General features: G+C 51.0%; 1 protein-coding gene across 16 annotated transcripts in view; it reads right to left on the reverse strand.

Annotated features, from left to right (window-relative positions):
• Positions 1 to 991: 991 nt before the first annotated feature.
• DYSF (dysferlin) overlaps positions 992 to 15,735 on the reverse strand; it is a 232,291-nt gene continuing 217,547 nt past the window's right edge. For all 16 annotated transcript variants that reach the window (XM_057741366.1, XM_057741361.1, XM_057741364.1 and 13 more), the window contains 5 exons: positions 14,026 to 14,125; positions 8,191 to 8,369; positions 6,506 to 6,615; positions 4,954 to 5,101; positions 992 to 1,258 (listed from right to left, as the gene is read on the reverse strand). In XM_057741366.1, coding sequence (XP_057597349.1) covers positions 1,220 to 1,258; positions 4,954 to 5,101; positions 6,506 to 6,615; positions 8,191 to 8,369; positions 14,026 to 14,125 — 576 coding nt within the window. In that variant the 3' untranslated portion in view covers positions 992 to 1,219. The remainder of the gene's footprint in view (positions 1,259 to 4,953; positions 5,102 to 6,505; positions 6,616 to 8,190; positions 8,370 to 14,025; positions 14,126 to 15,735) is intronic.

Here is a 15,735-nt window from a genome sequence, read left to right on the forward strand (position 1 = left end):
TTCAGGTGTCAGGGTCTTAGGACTGACACCTAGGTTCTCAGGACTCATGCAGAGCTGGACACTGAGGGCCTCCTCCAGCCAGAACTTCTCCTGGAGAGAGAATTAGTCCGTGTTCAAGATGAGCTCCCTCACCCAGGAGGGTTCAGGACATCAGCCCTGTGCCAGTCACCCCCAGTCCTGCCAATCAGGTGGGGATGAGGCAGGGCCTCAGTCTGGGTCCCAGCATGCAGTGAAGAGTTAAGGGGGTGGAGGGCTCACCCTGGGGCCTCGCGGTCTGGGCCACGGGAACAGGCTCACGACAGGAAATAGGAGAAGCCCTCCTGGGTAACAGGCAAGGAGGCCACCAGGCTGTGCTCCAGAGTTCCAGCCCCTCGGGCAACAGAGCAGAGGCCTCTATTTTGGAAACATGATGTTTTCACGCTCTTTGGTTTTTCTTTAAGTACATTCTTGTTGCTCCAGTAGATGAAGCCTCATTCCTGCAAGAGATGTCAGTCTGACAGCTACTGCGATGCTTAGACCACAAGAAAAGTGTATGTTTGTCCAGACCAGATCATTAAAGCTGGGTGAGGAAACAGAAGGAGGGAACCCCAAGAAATCCCAAGCACACGAGAGACAAGGTCACAGCCAGGGGTCCAGCAGCCCTCCCTGCCTGGAGAGTTTCTGACCCAGCACTTTCTGAGGGACTCCATGTGTATAAGTGGAACCTCTTCCCAGGTGTGGTGCAGGTAACTGCCCACCCAAGCGAAGACCCCCGTGGGCTAGGAGATGCCTGAGGGAGGAGGGCAAGGGGTAGAGGAGTGTCTCCAGACAGGCCAGACACCAAGCCTTAAAGCCCAGGCCACCCCCACCAGTCTTCTCAAAAGATACCCCGTTTCACTGGGAACGCTGAGCAGAGATGGTACACACCGCCCCCTCCCCCACTCATCCCCTACACAGTCACCCCATTCAGGTACCACAGAGATACACACACCAACGCTGCTTTGTGGTTCAAACTGTTTTATACTGAAATACATATGGGCTGATTCCAAAAAGGGTTGGGTTGGGGGAGAAAGAAATGATGAAAGCGAGGTGATCCCAGGGCTCGATGTTGCCAACACATGGAACAGGTGCCGGTCCCTCTGTCTGTCTGCCCACCCCGGCAGGACAGTCGGGCCTGGACGTCTGGGGGAGCTCCACGGAGCGGGGCAGAGGAGGCAGCCGGTCCTGGGCCCGAGAGTCCTCAGCTGAATGGCTTCACCAGCTTCATGGCAGCATAGTTCTGGAGGGAGGGAGGAGGCAGGCACAGCTGGTGACGGAGCTGGGAGGGAGGCTGACCCACTCTACCACCCTCCTGCATCTCGCCCTCAGCAACCCCCGGCCAGCTCAGCCCCACAAGCCACCCTCCCAGCGCTCCCGCTGTCACACAAGCCCACACTCTCGCCTGGGGGCCACAGCACCTGAATTCTCTGTCTTCTCCACCATCAATCCAGTGCCCACTCCCAGGTCCCGCCCGGCCACCAAGACGACTCTGCCCCTGGCCAGGCCAGGCCCGGCCTCTTCCATCAGACAGGTGGTCCGAAGGCACCGCTGTGATTCTCCCCACCTTCCTCCCGTACCCCACCCCCAGGAACCGGGGCTCACTGGCCACCATGCTCCCGTCCAATAATCAGAGAGTTGGGGGTAGGGCGTGGGGGCAGGGGTTGTGCACAGGGATGACCCACAACACAGGCCAGCCCTAGAGACAGGTCACCCTTGATTAAGCCCTGGCTGTTGCAGGACTGACAGGAATCTCCCCTCCCCACTCCTCCCCCCAAAACCATGAAAACACATACAACACAACACAGGGCTCCTAATTGGGACAGTATGTTCCCCAGCGCCGCCCGGGAAAGCCAACTCTGGAAACAAAGCCGCCGCTCCTTCCCCGCCAGATCGCCTCCTGCCTCCCCACGCTGGCCCTGCTCCCGACTGCCTCTGGGGGGAGAGCTGGGAGGAATCAGACAGGCTGCCCTCCTCGTCCCCCTCCCAGGGGAATTTCCAAGAGGGTGGGAGATTAGGCCAACTGGGGAGAAGCAGCCCTGGCCTTGGGTCCCTCTCCCCCCAGGCCTCTGCTCCCCAAGGCCTGAAAGCCAGGTGAGGGTCACGGGTCTGCACCCACCAGGTGACTGGGCGACCTGGCTGGAGGGAAGCAGGATACGCCCAGCTTGTAGCAAAGGCTGCAAGCAAAAGCAGGCTGCAGCCTCAGACCCAGGCTGCCCCTTTAACCCCAGACCCCTCGCCTGGGATCTGACCCCACACGCCAGCTCTGGGAGAGAGAAGGCAGGCTCGGTATGCGAAAGAGGACAATTCCCAGAAGATCTCAGAGGAGAGCGGTGCTGCTGTGGAGGACCCAGGAGACAGGGCCGGGGCTCCGAGCAGGGCCTGCCCACAGGGCCTGGGGCTGAGGTGCCCTAGGGACAAGAGGACCGCGGGCTGGAAGTGACTGCAAATCTTCCCTCCACCTCCCAGCCAGGCAGCGGGACCTCCTTCCCCAGGCCCCTGAAGGCCTGGTCTGCTGCCCTCGTGCCTTGCAGGGCAGGGCCCAGATGGCCAGGGGCGGGGCTGGGCATAGAAGAGGTGGTGGTGATGCTATTTTGCGCCTGCCCCTTCCGTCCCCTCAGCTCTTCAGCAGAAGCCTGGCTAGATGCGCAGCCCCCCGGGGGAAGGCAAAGTTGCCCCCCTACCCACCGTGCTAGTCACAGCAGGTCGGCGCCGACCTGGCACAGCCCCTCCTTCGTGGGGATGGGAGGGCCTGGCCAAGGCCACTCGGGGGGCACCCAGCCAGCAGCTGCTGACTCCACGTGGAGCTCTGTGCCGCACTGCGCCGCACTGTGGCGATGCTCAACCCTTGACATTCCCAAGCAGACTCTCCTCAGCAGACCTGGGCCGGCCCAGGACTCAGCATTTCTCACCAGCTCTCTGGAGCTGCGGCTGCTGCTCCCCAGACCGACTCCTCGAGGAGCGAGGGTCTACACCAGCTCCCCTGCGCCCACACCCCCGGGCCTGGCCTCACGGTGGAGCGTTCGGCTGTAACCTGTGCTCCCCCTCGTCCCTGGCTTCACTGTGTCTCCTTGCGGACCGACAGCTCCCAGGGGCACGGGCCTCACCCACGCAACACACCCGCGCCTCCCGGACACCCTCCGCTCACTAATAAAGTCTTCGCCTAAACCGAAGGCGGCTGGGTATACTCGACATGAGAGGAGGTGAGCCTGAGGACAGGCCAGACGAAGGGCACCTTGCCTCCCCAACACAGCCACCAGGGCCTTCCTCAGGGCCGAGGTCACAGGGGACACGGAGGCAGAGCCCAGGGCCCGACCCCTGGGCCCAGGTCACTGCCAGGGCAGCTACATTCCAGACACACTTGCTCTTGCCCTTCCAGATTCCAGAAGCTACCCTTGTATTTATAATTTGTCTTCCTTTGTTTCAAGAGGGACCCCAAACCGAACGCGCTCCAGGCCCCCACAACCTGGGCCACCCCCGGGCCTCAGGCATGTTTAGCCAATGGGCCGCGAGTCGTCTTGCGGAGCCCAGAACAGTCATCCTGGTGCTCCAGACAACATAGTCAGCTTAGAGGGCCTGGCCCGCAGCCCAGCCTGTGGCCATCCTGGCTCTAGACCCGCCTTTGTCACTTAGGGCCCAGGGGGTAGCCAGAGCCTGGACGTCCAAACCAGAGCATCCTCTCTGCTGCTCCCACAGTTCACATTAGGGCCTGAAGGCGACGGTTCTGTGGTTTTAGCTGTCTTCCTCGTAGGAGGTGCACTCGGCTGGTACAAGACCTTGCCAGCTACCATGGGAGAGAGCTCTCAGCCCCCTCCTCCTCCTGGAGGATTCACAAAGCAAAGAGCTCACAGGTAAGTGATTCCCAGAGTGCATTGTCTGCCGTGGGGACAGTGTGCTTGGCCAGCGGCCTGGTGTTGCCCAGGGCTGTAGCCAGAAACCCAGACTGGGAGCTGTACACAGATTGCCATGCAGCCCTGAGCAGGTCCCTCCCCTTTCTGGGTGTCTGTTTCTTTCCATTCAAATCAGGGTGACATGGAGTTGATCACACCATTCCTTTACTTGTATATGGATTTGAAACTTTCATATGAAAAAGTTTTAAAAATGTAAAGAACATTAAAGATCAGGTATCAGCCTGGGAACACTGTGACCCCTTCAAGGCCTGAGCTTCTGGAGACACTGGAGGTGCTGCTGTGAGGACCAGGGAAACACAGGCAGGGAAGAGAGCTCCAGGTCCTCCTCCCTTGGGAGGGGCCCGTGGAGCTGGGCACAGCAGCCCCAGCTGTGTGGCCCTAGCCGCACTTTGTGAGGCATCAGCTGGCTTCTTTGCAGGTGAGAGGGGCCCCAGGGAGAGGCTCCTGGCCCACCCCTCCTCGCCCACACCTTGCCCCACGCGCACCCCACTGCAGGAGGAGGACACGCTCTATCAGGTCCCCAGGGGGACACTGAGACCCTCTCCAGCCCCAGGTCCTCGGCAGGTGCCACCCTCACGAGCAGAGGGCCTTCCCCTCTGCACTGCCATCCACACTTTCCCTGCGCAGCTCCACACCCTCCTTCAGGAAGGTTCCCCTGCCCACGCCTGCCCAAGGGGCCTCGCCTTCTGCCCACCCCTTGATTACACAGCCCCTCGGGGCCTGCTGAGGACACTGGGCCTCCCCATCAAGGGCAAGAACTCAGATTCCCCCATTGGACTAAGAGCTCCCCAGGGGTCTCCTACCAGACTGGGGACTCCCCAGAGTAGGGCCTGTGTCTCCCTCATCAGACCATGGACTCCCCAAGGACAGAGGCTACTTCTCTCCATCAGACATGGGGTGTGCTTTGAGGACAATGACAGACTCCCCTGAGACCAGGGGCTGCTGGAGGTCAAGAGCTGTACCTCCCCCGTCAGACCAGGAGCTCCTCTGAGGCGGGGTGTGTGCCTCCCCGCCCAGGCCTGCTTACCGGGAAGGAGTAGACGAAGATACCCAAGAAGAGCAGGAAGATGAAGAGAATGATGAAGAGGATGATGGCCCACCGGAACCGCCGCCACAGGATGAACTTCACAGTCTTGTACGGGGAGGTGAACCAGAAGAAGGAGGTGTCGGGGCGCCTGCAAGTGAGATCCCAGAGGTCAGCGGGGTACCCCCCACCAGGGCTGCTCCCTCCGAGCCCTGGCCCTCCTCAGTCAGGCCCCCAGCCCCTGCCCCCAAACCCAGTCCTTTGCACCTGCAACCCCCTCTCCTCCCAGCCTTTGCTACAGCGTAAGCCCCTCCCCTCTACCCCCCACCCCCACCCCCCCGCCGCTGCCCTCCTCTTCTTAGTGCCGTCAAGCCCTGCATGCACCATGCACTCAGGACCCAGTTCTCAGCCACCCTGTCCAGGTCACCTTCCCTGCCACTCTCTTCTTCCTGACCCAGGACTTAATCACAGACTAGAGATTCGGGGACTGGGCAGAGCTTCAAGGGGGTCCATGTTAGGTGAGCTATGGCCCATGAGCCCCAAATAAGCTAAACCACCGGCCTAGATGCACGTGGCTGGTCCACGGTCAGGGAAGGACGGCAGGAAGTGAACCCAGAACGCTGATTGTCTCCCACAACCAAGAACCTCAAATCCTTCCCCTAGGTCAGCCTCCCAATTCAAACAGCAGGCAGGATGTTGGATCTCAGTAATGGCCATTTTAACATCTGCGTGCACGCCCCTGGATCTCCGGGGTCTCTCTTGTCTTTCCACCCAGAGCCCAGCATCCTAGGGCAGGGATGCCTCTCCCTGCTCTGCCAGCCCATGGCACTCAGGACAGCCCTGTGACAAAGTGGGCTGCCTGTGCTAAGTCTGACTTGAGCTGAGCAGGCTGTGGGAAGGGACACAGCAAATGCAGCCCCCATCACCCCCTGCCCACCCCCAGCAGCTGTCTTTTGGGCTCTGGTAACTGCCTTCGAGGCTTCTACATCCTCTGGATTGGGATGTAGGCCCCTCCCTTAGGGGCCTGTGAGGTAGAGGAGGCAGGGACTAGGCCCCCATTTCACAGATGGGAAAGGCCTTTTGAAACCCACATCAACACCACAGGCGAGCCATGGAAGGCAGCTTGGTCAGGGGAAAAGCCTTGGTCAGGCTCTGGAGCCCATCAAACCAGGTGTGAGAATTTTAGCTTCACTATTTCCCTTGGAATGATCTTATTTAACTTTGATGTGATTGTTTCCTCATCTGTAAAGTGGGGATGCTAATCGCGACCCAGCAGGGAAAGGTCCGTCACACAGCACGTAGCTGCCATATGACAGCACGCTTGGCCTCCAGCCAACAGCTACCCAACAGTGCCTGCTTCTGAACTAGCTGATGAACCCAGCGTGTCCTGGAATGATGTCTGGCACCTGTCCCGTAGCAATGTGTGCCCTTGGGTGAGTCACACCCCTCTCTGGGCCCTAGGGACCTCTGTGTGGCTATGCAGTGGGTGCCTCTTATACCGTGGCTACGCCTCCCAGTCCCCTTGGGCATCAGGGGTCAGGGGCTGGGTACCAACCTTGGCTCCTCAAGCTTGGGGTTCATGTTGGGCTCATCCCGGCCCTGGCCAGCCGGCCGCTCCTCGTGCTCGCTCTCTGCTACAATCTCCAAGGTCATCTCCAGCTTGCCCTGTGGGGACAAGGGGGACCTGATCAGAGACACGAAGGCTCTGCCTCATGGCTTGGAGAGGAGCCAGGCCAGTACAGATGTAAAGGTCACTTTATCACTTTTTTGAAAAAAAGATACAGGGTGATATGATCATAAAAGTACCTGCTGTTTGCAGAACACATAGGAACTACAGAAATGCAAAAAGAAAGGAGACTGTCACCCATACTTCTGCTGCATAGAGACAAGCACTCAATGTTTTATTCAGCAGAGCTATTTTTCTCTGCAAGTATATGAAGTATCACACTGTGTATATAAGGTTCTATAGCTTGTTTCTTTCACTTAGGAATATATTATATTTTATCATATAATTATATACTCTTCAAAGTTTGCTTTTAATGCTGTAAAATATTCTATACCATGGTTGACCACAAACTAGTTATTTTGGTTCATTTAGGTTGTTTCCAAAGCTTTGTTGTTATAAATAAACCCTAAAGTTTTAATTTTATGAGGTTATTTCTTTAGGAGAGATTTTAGAAGTGGGATGAAAAATGTTAAGGGCATAAATATTGTAAAGTCTCTGGCTATATATTACTAAATTATTTCCCCAAATGGTAAAAATCATTAGCCTGCCCAGCAGAGGTAAATGAGAGGGCCGTCTCTCTGCATCCTCCCTAGCAATGAGCATTTCTATCTTTTAAAAATTCTAATATAATACATAAAAAATGTTTTCACATTTTAAAACATTCCTTTATGTAATTACTAGGGGGAATGCACCTTCTTAAATATTTAACGGCCACTGGACTTCTTTGTGTATTATCTATGCATGCCCTTTGCTCATTTTTCTTTTGAGATGTTAGTATTTCTTATTAATTGTTATAATTTGTTATACAATGTGGATATTTTATTTCAAGGGCCACTTTAGGGGTTGGCTAGCTGCCTGCCATTTCCAAGTACAGCTGCCCTTTGAACAACACGGGTTTTAGCTGCACGGGTCCACTTATACACGGATTTTATCAGTAAATATAGAGTTGGCCCTCATTCACAGGTTTCAGATCTATAGATTCAACCAACCACGGAGACCTGAGCATCCATGGATTTTGGTGTCCACGAGGGCTCCTGGAACCAACTCCCTGCGGATACCAAGGGAGGACAGTCAACGTAAGTTACTTCTCCGCAGAGGAAGAACAATTCTCCATGGTCCCCAGTCAGACCTGCGCAGACCACTGGGCAGGGAGAAGAGTACAAGGACAGTCCCTTGTAGGGTCCTGCTCAAATGGAAGCGGCATGACCCCTGTCCTTCACAGGAAGCCCAGCTAGAGGGGAACCCAGAACACAGATCACTGTGAAGGCCAAGGAGCAGAGTATAAACTAAACAGGGTCCATGGGAGATCAGGGCAACTTTCAATTTAGATAGGCTTTCCTGGGATACAAGCCTCAAAAAGACGAAGGCTGGGAACTGGCAGGGAGAGGGACAGTGTCTTGGAAAACAGACGGGGGGCCAGGGGCAGAAGAGAGGGAGAGGAACATGGCTGTGCCCAGTGATGTCTATGGAAGAGTCACTCCTGTGTCTCCACCGGCCAGAGGGAGCAGACTTACCGCCAGTATCTTCTTCTCACCCTCATCCGCCACACAGGGCCACCAGCCCTTCACTGTTTTCTGTTCGAAAAGGGACACAAACCACTCTGGGTGGAAAGTGTCATCCAGCTGGTCCAAGGAGCACTTCTCGGCTGTCTTGGCGGGCTTGGGCATGCGGTTGAGGTCCAGCTGCAAAGAGCCTGTGGCAAGAAGGGTGCTTTGGTCCAGGCTTTCTCAGTCACTGTCAGCCTAGGGCCACCCTGGGGCTGGATAAGTTCAACCTCCCCAGCTTCTATCCATGGGCTACCCCTTGGCTCAAGCGCCACTCCTCACCCAGCGCCTCTCATTACCTCTCGACAGCTTCCCATCCATCTATTTACGCATCCATACGCCTGTTAGTCTGCCCTGATTGAGTCACCCTTAACAGAACTTCCCACCTGTTCAACTATTCATCTTACTAGGCACAAATCCACTCACTCACCCATTATCTACATCCATCATCCATCAACTTTTTAAACTGTTTTTAGTGCAGTAAAATATTTATAGATAAGATAAAATTTGTTATTTTAACCACTTTCAGATGTATACTTCAGAGGCATTAATTACATTCTCATCCCCCCAAACAGCAACTCTGTACCCATTAAGTAATAACTTCCCATTCCCCTCTCCTCTCAGCCCTGCCAGCCTCTAATCTACTTTCTGTCTCTATGAAAAAGCCTATTCTACACAGTTCATATAAGTGAGATCATAAAAATTTACCCTTTTGTATCTGGCTTATTTCACTTGGCATAGTTAGTTTTCCAGATTCATCCATGTTGTAGCATGTATCAGTACTTCATTCCTTTTTATGGCTGAATAATATTCCATGGTACATATATACCACAATTTGTTTTTCTATTCATCTGTGGGTGGAAACTCGGGTTGTTTCCACCTTTTGACACTTGTGAAGAACGCTGCTGTGAACATTGGTCCACAGGTGTCTTAGTTCCAGTTTTTAATCCTTTTGGGTACATAATTAGGAATAAAATTGCTAGGTCATATGTTTAGCTTTCTAAGGAACCGCCAAACTTTTTTCCAAGCAGCTGTGCCACTTTATATTCATACTACCAATGTATGAGTGTTCCAGCTTCTCCACACCCTCTCCAACAATTATTTTCCATTTTTTGTTTTTGTTTTTGCTTTTTTATAAGTGTACGTGTTATCTCATTGTGGTTCATCCACCAATTTTTTTCATCTGCCCACCTAGTTATCCAGGCAGCTCTCTCTCTATGTTGCTTCACCTACTCATCTATTTTATCCATCTTCTCCCAGAATAGCTCCATCTATTGGGTTGAGCCATATGAAAATTCTGGTATTCAATTATCTTTGACATATAAAAGCAGCAATTTCATGTGGTTTCACCTAATCTAATTCCAACAGCATGATGAAATCAATGGGATTGGAGCATAGGTTACCGAAGGGATTAAGTGCGAGAGATAAATCTAAAAAATATTCTCCGAGGCCAAATTGAAGAAATTCTTGAATACCATACAAAGGAGATTATTTTTTTTTTTTAGTGTGGAATGCTCAGTTACTGCAAGTATTCACTGACTGGATCTATTTTTCTAGTTTTCCTTCTTTCCATTCACCCATTTATCCTTCCATACATCCATCTGCTTTAACTTAATTATCTACATCCCTCGATAGCTACCATTTGCTGAGCACTCTATCTATCCATTAATCAGGTTATTATTCTACCCAGCATTTGTTCAACTCTATCAGCATTCATCTATCTACCCCCCATCTACACATCTCTCCATCCCTCAGCTACAGACAAATGCTTACTTCCCATTTTAAATATGATCCCAAGATAATAAGTAAAAATCAGGATATTAAACTATATATACTATACATATATAGCATAGCTATTGGGTTGGCAAAAAATTTGTTTGGTTTTTTCCATAAGATGGCTCTGGTAGCATTTGGTTGGCTTTAACCTCATTCAAAACAATTTTGTTGATTGTACTGTGACAGCTATCATATCAGTGTGCATTTTAAAAAAACATTAAAACTGATGCATTTTTACTTGCTGTACCCCCCAAAAATAATAAATAAATAAATAAAATTTAAAAATTTTAAAAAATGATGCATTTTTGTGTGATCATTTTAATATTGAAGATGGAAGACAAAAGCAACATTTCCAGCATATTACGCTTCTTTATTTCAAGAAAGGTAAAAACGCAACTGAAACGCAAAAAAAGATGTGTGCAGTGTATGGAGAAGGTGCTGTGACTGATTGAACGTGTCAGAAGTGGTGTGCGAAGCTCTGGACTGGAGATTTCTCGCTAGACGATGCTCCATGGTTGCCTAGACCAGCTGAAATTGATAGCGATCAAATCAAGACATTAATTGAGAACAATCAACATTAGCCGACATACTCAAAATATCCAAATCAAGCATTGCAAATCATTTGCACCAGCTTGCTTATGTTAGTCGCTTTGATATTTGGGCTTCTGCATAAGTTAAGTGAAAAAAACCTTCTTGATCATGTTTCTGTACGGGATTCTCTACTTCAACGTAACAAAAATGTTCTATTTTTAAAACAAATTGTGACGGGTGATGAAAAGCGGATACTGTACAGTAATGTGGAATGGAAGAGGTTGTGGGGCAAGCGAAATGAACAACCACCAACCACACCAAAGGCCGGTCTTCCTCCAGAGAAGGTAATGTTGTGTATACGGTGGGATTGGAAGGGAGTCCTCTATTATGAGCTCCTTCCAGAAAACCAAACAACTAATTCCAACAAGTACTGCTTCCAATTAGACCAACTGAAAGCAGCACTTGACAAAAAGCATCCGGAATTAGTCAACAGAAAATGCATAATCTTCCATCAGGATAACGCAAGACCGCATGTTTCTTTGATGACCAGGCAAAAACTGTTACAGCTTGGCTGGGAAGCTCTGATTCATCTGTCGTATTCACCAGACATTGCATCTTCGGATTTCCATTTATTTCGGTCTTTACCAAATTCTCTTAATGGAAAAATTTTCAATTCCCTGGAGGACTATAAAAGACACCTGGAACAGTTCTTTGCTCAAAAAGATAAAAAGTTTTGGGAAGATGGAATTATGAAGTTGCCTGAAAAATGGCAGAAGGTAGTGGAACAAAAGTTCTTGGTGAAAATGAAAAATGTGTATTTTATTTTTACTTATAACCGAAGGAAACTTTTGGCCAACCCAATACATAAAGACTTACGTAAAGACTGTAAGGAAGGATTATTTCCTGATGGCAAAATTACAAATCTTAACTATTACTTTTAAAATATAAGTAATAAATACTCAAAAGAAGTAAAATATGTAATAAGAAAATACATTATGAAGGGGGAAAAATAAACTTCTTAGTAATACTGTAAGTTGCTAAAAGAGTAGATCTTAAAATTTCTCTTCACAAGAAAAAAAATTAACTATGTAAGTTATTTTGGTGATCATTTCACAATATATACAAACATCAAATTAAAAAAGAAATCTGTGGAGTTAAAAAGTAGTCATTTTAATAGTTTTATTTTTAAAAAACAAAAGGTGATCTTTAATTTTATTTTGAACACGGTTTTCTCATTCAATAAAATGAAAATTTTTTATTTGTCTTTTTAAAATTGATTTTCTAAAGCCTCAGCCCATAAAGCACGATTGATAGATACTAAAAAAATTAGTCTGTAAGCAAAAAAAAATCCATAAAAATTTAAAAAGCAATTGAAAAATGGAGAGATTATTTGTAATTACAGCTAATTGTAATATCCATCAACAATATGGGTAATAAACATATTTTTAAAGTTCTGCCTTACAAGTAATGAAGAAACGCAAAGAAAGATAAAAACGAGGTACCATATTGGCAAATTTTTTAAAAAAGATAACACTGGTAGCAAAAGTTTAGGAAAAATGGTGCCCTTAGGCAAACAGGGCACGGGTGAGAATATAAAAACGTAAAATCTTCCTAAAGGGCAATTGAACAAAATGTTTCTAAAACCACCAAAATGTATAAAGGCTCTAAAAATCTGCTTCTTAGAGTTCACGAAAGATATGCACAAAGGATCCAAAGATGTAAGCCTAGGCTATCACTCACATAGGAAATCCTGGAGGTGAGCTGAGTATGCACCGCGTGGGGATTAGTGAGGCAGGATAGGGTCCCTTTGCGTGACGGGACATCACGTGGGACATTAAGTACCATGATGCAGATATAGATGTAGACGGATAACTCCCGACAGAAGGAATATTCTTAATATATTAAGTTTTCCCCAAAATCAAGATCTAAAACAGTATGTGTAACATAAACCCATCTTGCTCTCTATATGCCATATATGCATGTGCATATACATGTATAAAATACACATGTAACACACGTGTTTGCTTGTATAAGAAATCATACACGCCAAAGTATTAGTGGCATTTATCTCTGGGTAATGAGATTATAATAAAATAGGAAGGGGAGGCATTGCTTATCTCTAGTTTCTAATTTTGCTACAGGAATTACGTATTCCAGAATAATAAGTAAAAGAACAGAAGTCCAACTTGGTGCTATGATTTTGACACGCTGAATCTTTTACACTGAAGTCGTGGAGAAGGTCCCAGTCCTCCAAGTCCAGGGCACCAGGCTCGGGGTGGGGAAGTGGGGTGAAGAGCAGCCCAAGGAGCAGGCAGCCCTCCCCCCCATTCCTGCTGGGGCTGCTCCTCAAAACATCCTCTGCAGGGGCCTAAGAGCTCAGCGAATTCTGCAATCACGGGCCACCCAGGGAGGGCTCCAGTGATGCGTGCTAGCCCGCCCTGCTCCCAGGTGGCGGAGCAGAACTGGAACCCAGGACTCGAGACTTCCTGGGCTGCCTTTCTCATAGGTTCACTATTTTTTTACTGAGGTGAAATTCCCATAACAAAAGGCACCATTTTAACCATTTTAAAGTGTACAACTCAGTGGCTTTTAGTATATTCATAGAGTTGTGTGACCACCAGCACTAATTTCAGAATATTTTCATCACCCCTAAAAGAAACACCAAACCAAATGAGCAGCCACTCCCCAACCTCCTCTCCTCCCAATCCCCAGTGACCACCTTCTGTCTCTGTGGATTACGTATTGTGGACATTTCATGTACAGGAACCACACAAGATTTGTTCCTTTTGTGTCTGGCTTCTTTCACTTGGTATGTTTTCAGGGTTCACCCATGGTGTAGCATGACTTCCTTCCTTTGCATGGCTGAGTAACATCCCATTGTACAGACAGGCCACATTTTCCCAGTGAACGTTTACAGCTGTGATGGGGGCTGCTACCACTGTCCAGCCAGTGGGCCCCACATCTCACCCCGTGAGGGCACCATCTCCACCGCATCCTCCAACCCCGCACTCCCTGTTCCCCGGTCAGAGTTGTAGCGCCTTCCTGCCACCAGAGTCCTGTCTGGGGCTGGCGATGGCCCCAGGTTTGTTCATTTGCTCAGTCACTGGGACACAAGGGCAAGGAGGGACTTGAGCCACTTATTCACTCGACTCGTCTGGACTGAGAGGCAGGGATCCTGTAAATTGAGAGGCCAGACAGCCAGTGACGGAGCTCCTGCGTGCACTGCCTTCAACCTACACTCCCCTCCCTTCCTTCCGTGGGTCCTACCATCCAACATGGTCCAGGGTTCAACGGGCCTTTGCTGGCAGGCCACCTGCTGACCACTCTGATCACCCTGTGTTACCGACCTCACTCAACACCAGGGACCAGGGACCCTGAGCTCCCCAATTCCCCTGCCAGCCTTCCCAAAAGGCCCAAGAGAAGCATGCACACACATACAGCAGGGGTTCTGGGGCAGCCCCAACAGGCAAAATGGTGCTGATTGGAAAAGGTGCTCACCCAGAAAGTCATCAAAGGAGAACTTGTCGTTGTCCCAGATCTGTAATACCACTCGCGCAGGGATCTTGCTCTCTGTCTTGTCCAGCCTCCAGAAAGCATCCTGGCCCAGAGGAGAAGCAGAGGAGAAAGCAGGGAAGCAGGATTAGAGAGCAGCAGTGTCCCTTCCAACCTGGAAGGCTGCCTGGAGGAGGCAGTGAAGGGAGACATCTCTTAGGGACTTGCCAGAGCCAGGTCCTGGCAGCAAGATTGCTGAGACCCCAGAGGGCAGTGTTCAAGGGTACCATGGAGGGTACCATGCAGGCTCATTTGACATAAGGTAGCTCCTTTAATCCTCACAATTCCATGAATCAAGGTTCTCAGTCCCATTTTACAGTTGATGAAACAAAGGCTTGGAGAAGTTAAGAATTTGCCCAAGGTCTCGACAGCTAATAAAAACAACATTAATATTGCACTTCTTATGCACCAGCCCTTTTCCACTATGAAATCATTTCTCTTTCCAGAGACCTATGAAGGAGATACTATCCTTACAGCTTAGGAAACCAGAGCAAGTAATTTATGCAAGTCACCCAACCCGGAAGTGGCAAGCTGGATTTCAACCCAGGCAGTCAGGTTCCAGAGTCTCTTAATCCTGCCCCTGTGATCTCGGGGACAAGCTGGGCTGGCTGGGAAACTGGGGGTGGGAGGAATCCCCCAACACACCTCTGTAAGGAGCTGGCACTGGGGGCAGTGTCCCCAACCACCCCACCTTCACCTCCAAGAGCTTGCCCCAGCGCACATCAAAAGCTCCCGCTGCTGCGAAGTTCACCAGCTCACTGCTCTCCCCTCCCCGCTCCCTCAGACCAGCCGGCCTGGAACAGCACTGTCGTGGTCGTCTCCCCACTGAGGCCTCGTGGAGCAGCTGAGGCGTGGGGACTGGGCACGCTGAGGCCTGGCTCCGTGCCCAGTCCGGTCTCACTCAAACCAAAGGACCGAGCCTGGGGCCTTCCTGCTCACACCTGTTCTCTGCTCTCTCACTGTAGCTTTACCTAAGTGGGTGGCAAAGACCCCTGACCATCCCGCACATGGTGGGTGCCTGGACTCAGTCTCAGGCGGACAGACTCCACGGGAGTCGGGGAGCACTGCTGACCACACCGGGTTTGTCTGAACCCAGGTGCCCTGTGTACACAGCCTTGGTGGCCACTCCAGATCATGTGGACCCCACAGGGCTCCCGTGCCAAAGAATGTGGCCGGTGCCCCCTGAGGAATGATCACCTCTCGAAGCAGCGGGTTGTAGCCTGGACTGCTGTCTGGGTTGGTGACGGGGCTCAAGTCCCCACCTGGCCCCTCGCCCCCGGCCCCCATCTGGTGCCTCCCCCTTTTCCGGGCCCCAGCCCTCCTGCAGGTGCCTCCCTCCTCTGGCGGGGCTTTTATGGCCAGCTCCACAGGCCCGCCTGCCCAGGCCGCCAGCATCCTCCAAGCCTCTGGCCGGCCCGGTTTATGGGCTCAGTAATGAGCCAGAGGTTCAAACGGCCCCTGGTGGGAGCAGCTGGGCGGGGGCTCCAGCCTGGGGAATGGCCCCCCAGGTCCCAGGCACTCATTACGCTCCCGGTCTGGGCCCTTTTACTAGCTGTTTATTTGCAGGGTGGGTGCCTGATGTGCAGGCAGGCCCCGGTGGGTGTGCTGGGCTCCAGGTGGGGAGCCGACAAGGGCAAACCAGCGGTGGTTCAAAGC

This window comes from Hippopotamus amphibius, chromosome 7 (genome assembly GCF_030028045.1).
Source record: "Hippopotamus amphibius kiboko isolate mHipAmp2 chromosome 7, mHipAmp2.hap2, whole genome shotgun sequence".
Classification (NCBI taxonomy): Eukaryota; Metazoa; Chordata; class Mammalia; order Artiodactyla; family Hippopotamidae; genus Hippopotamus; species Hippopotamus amphibius.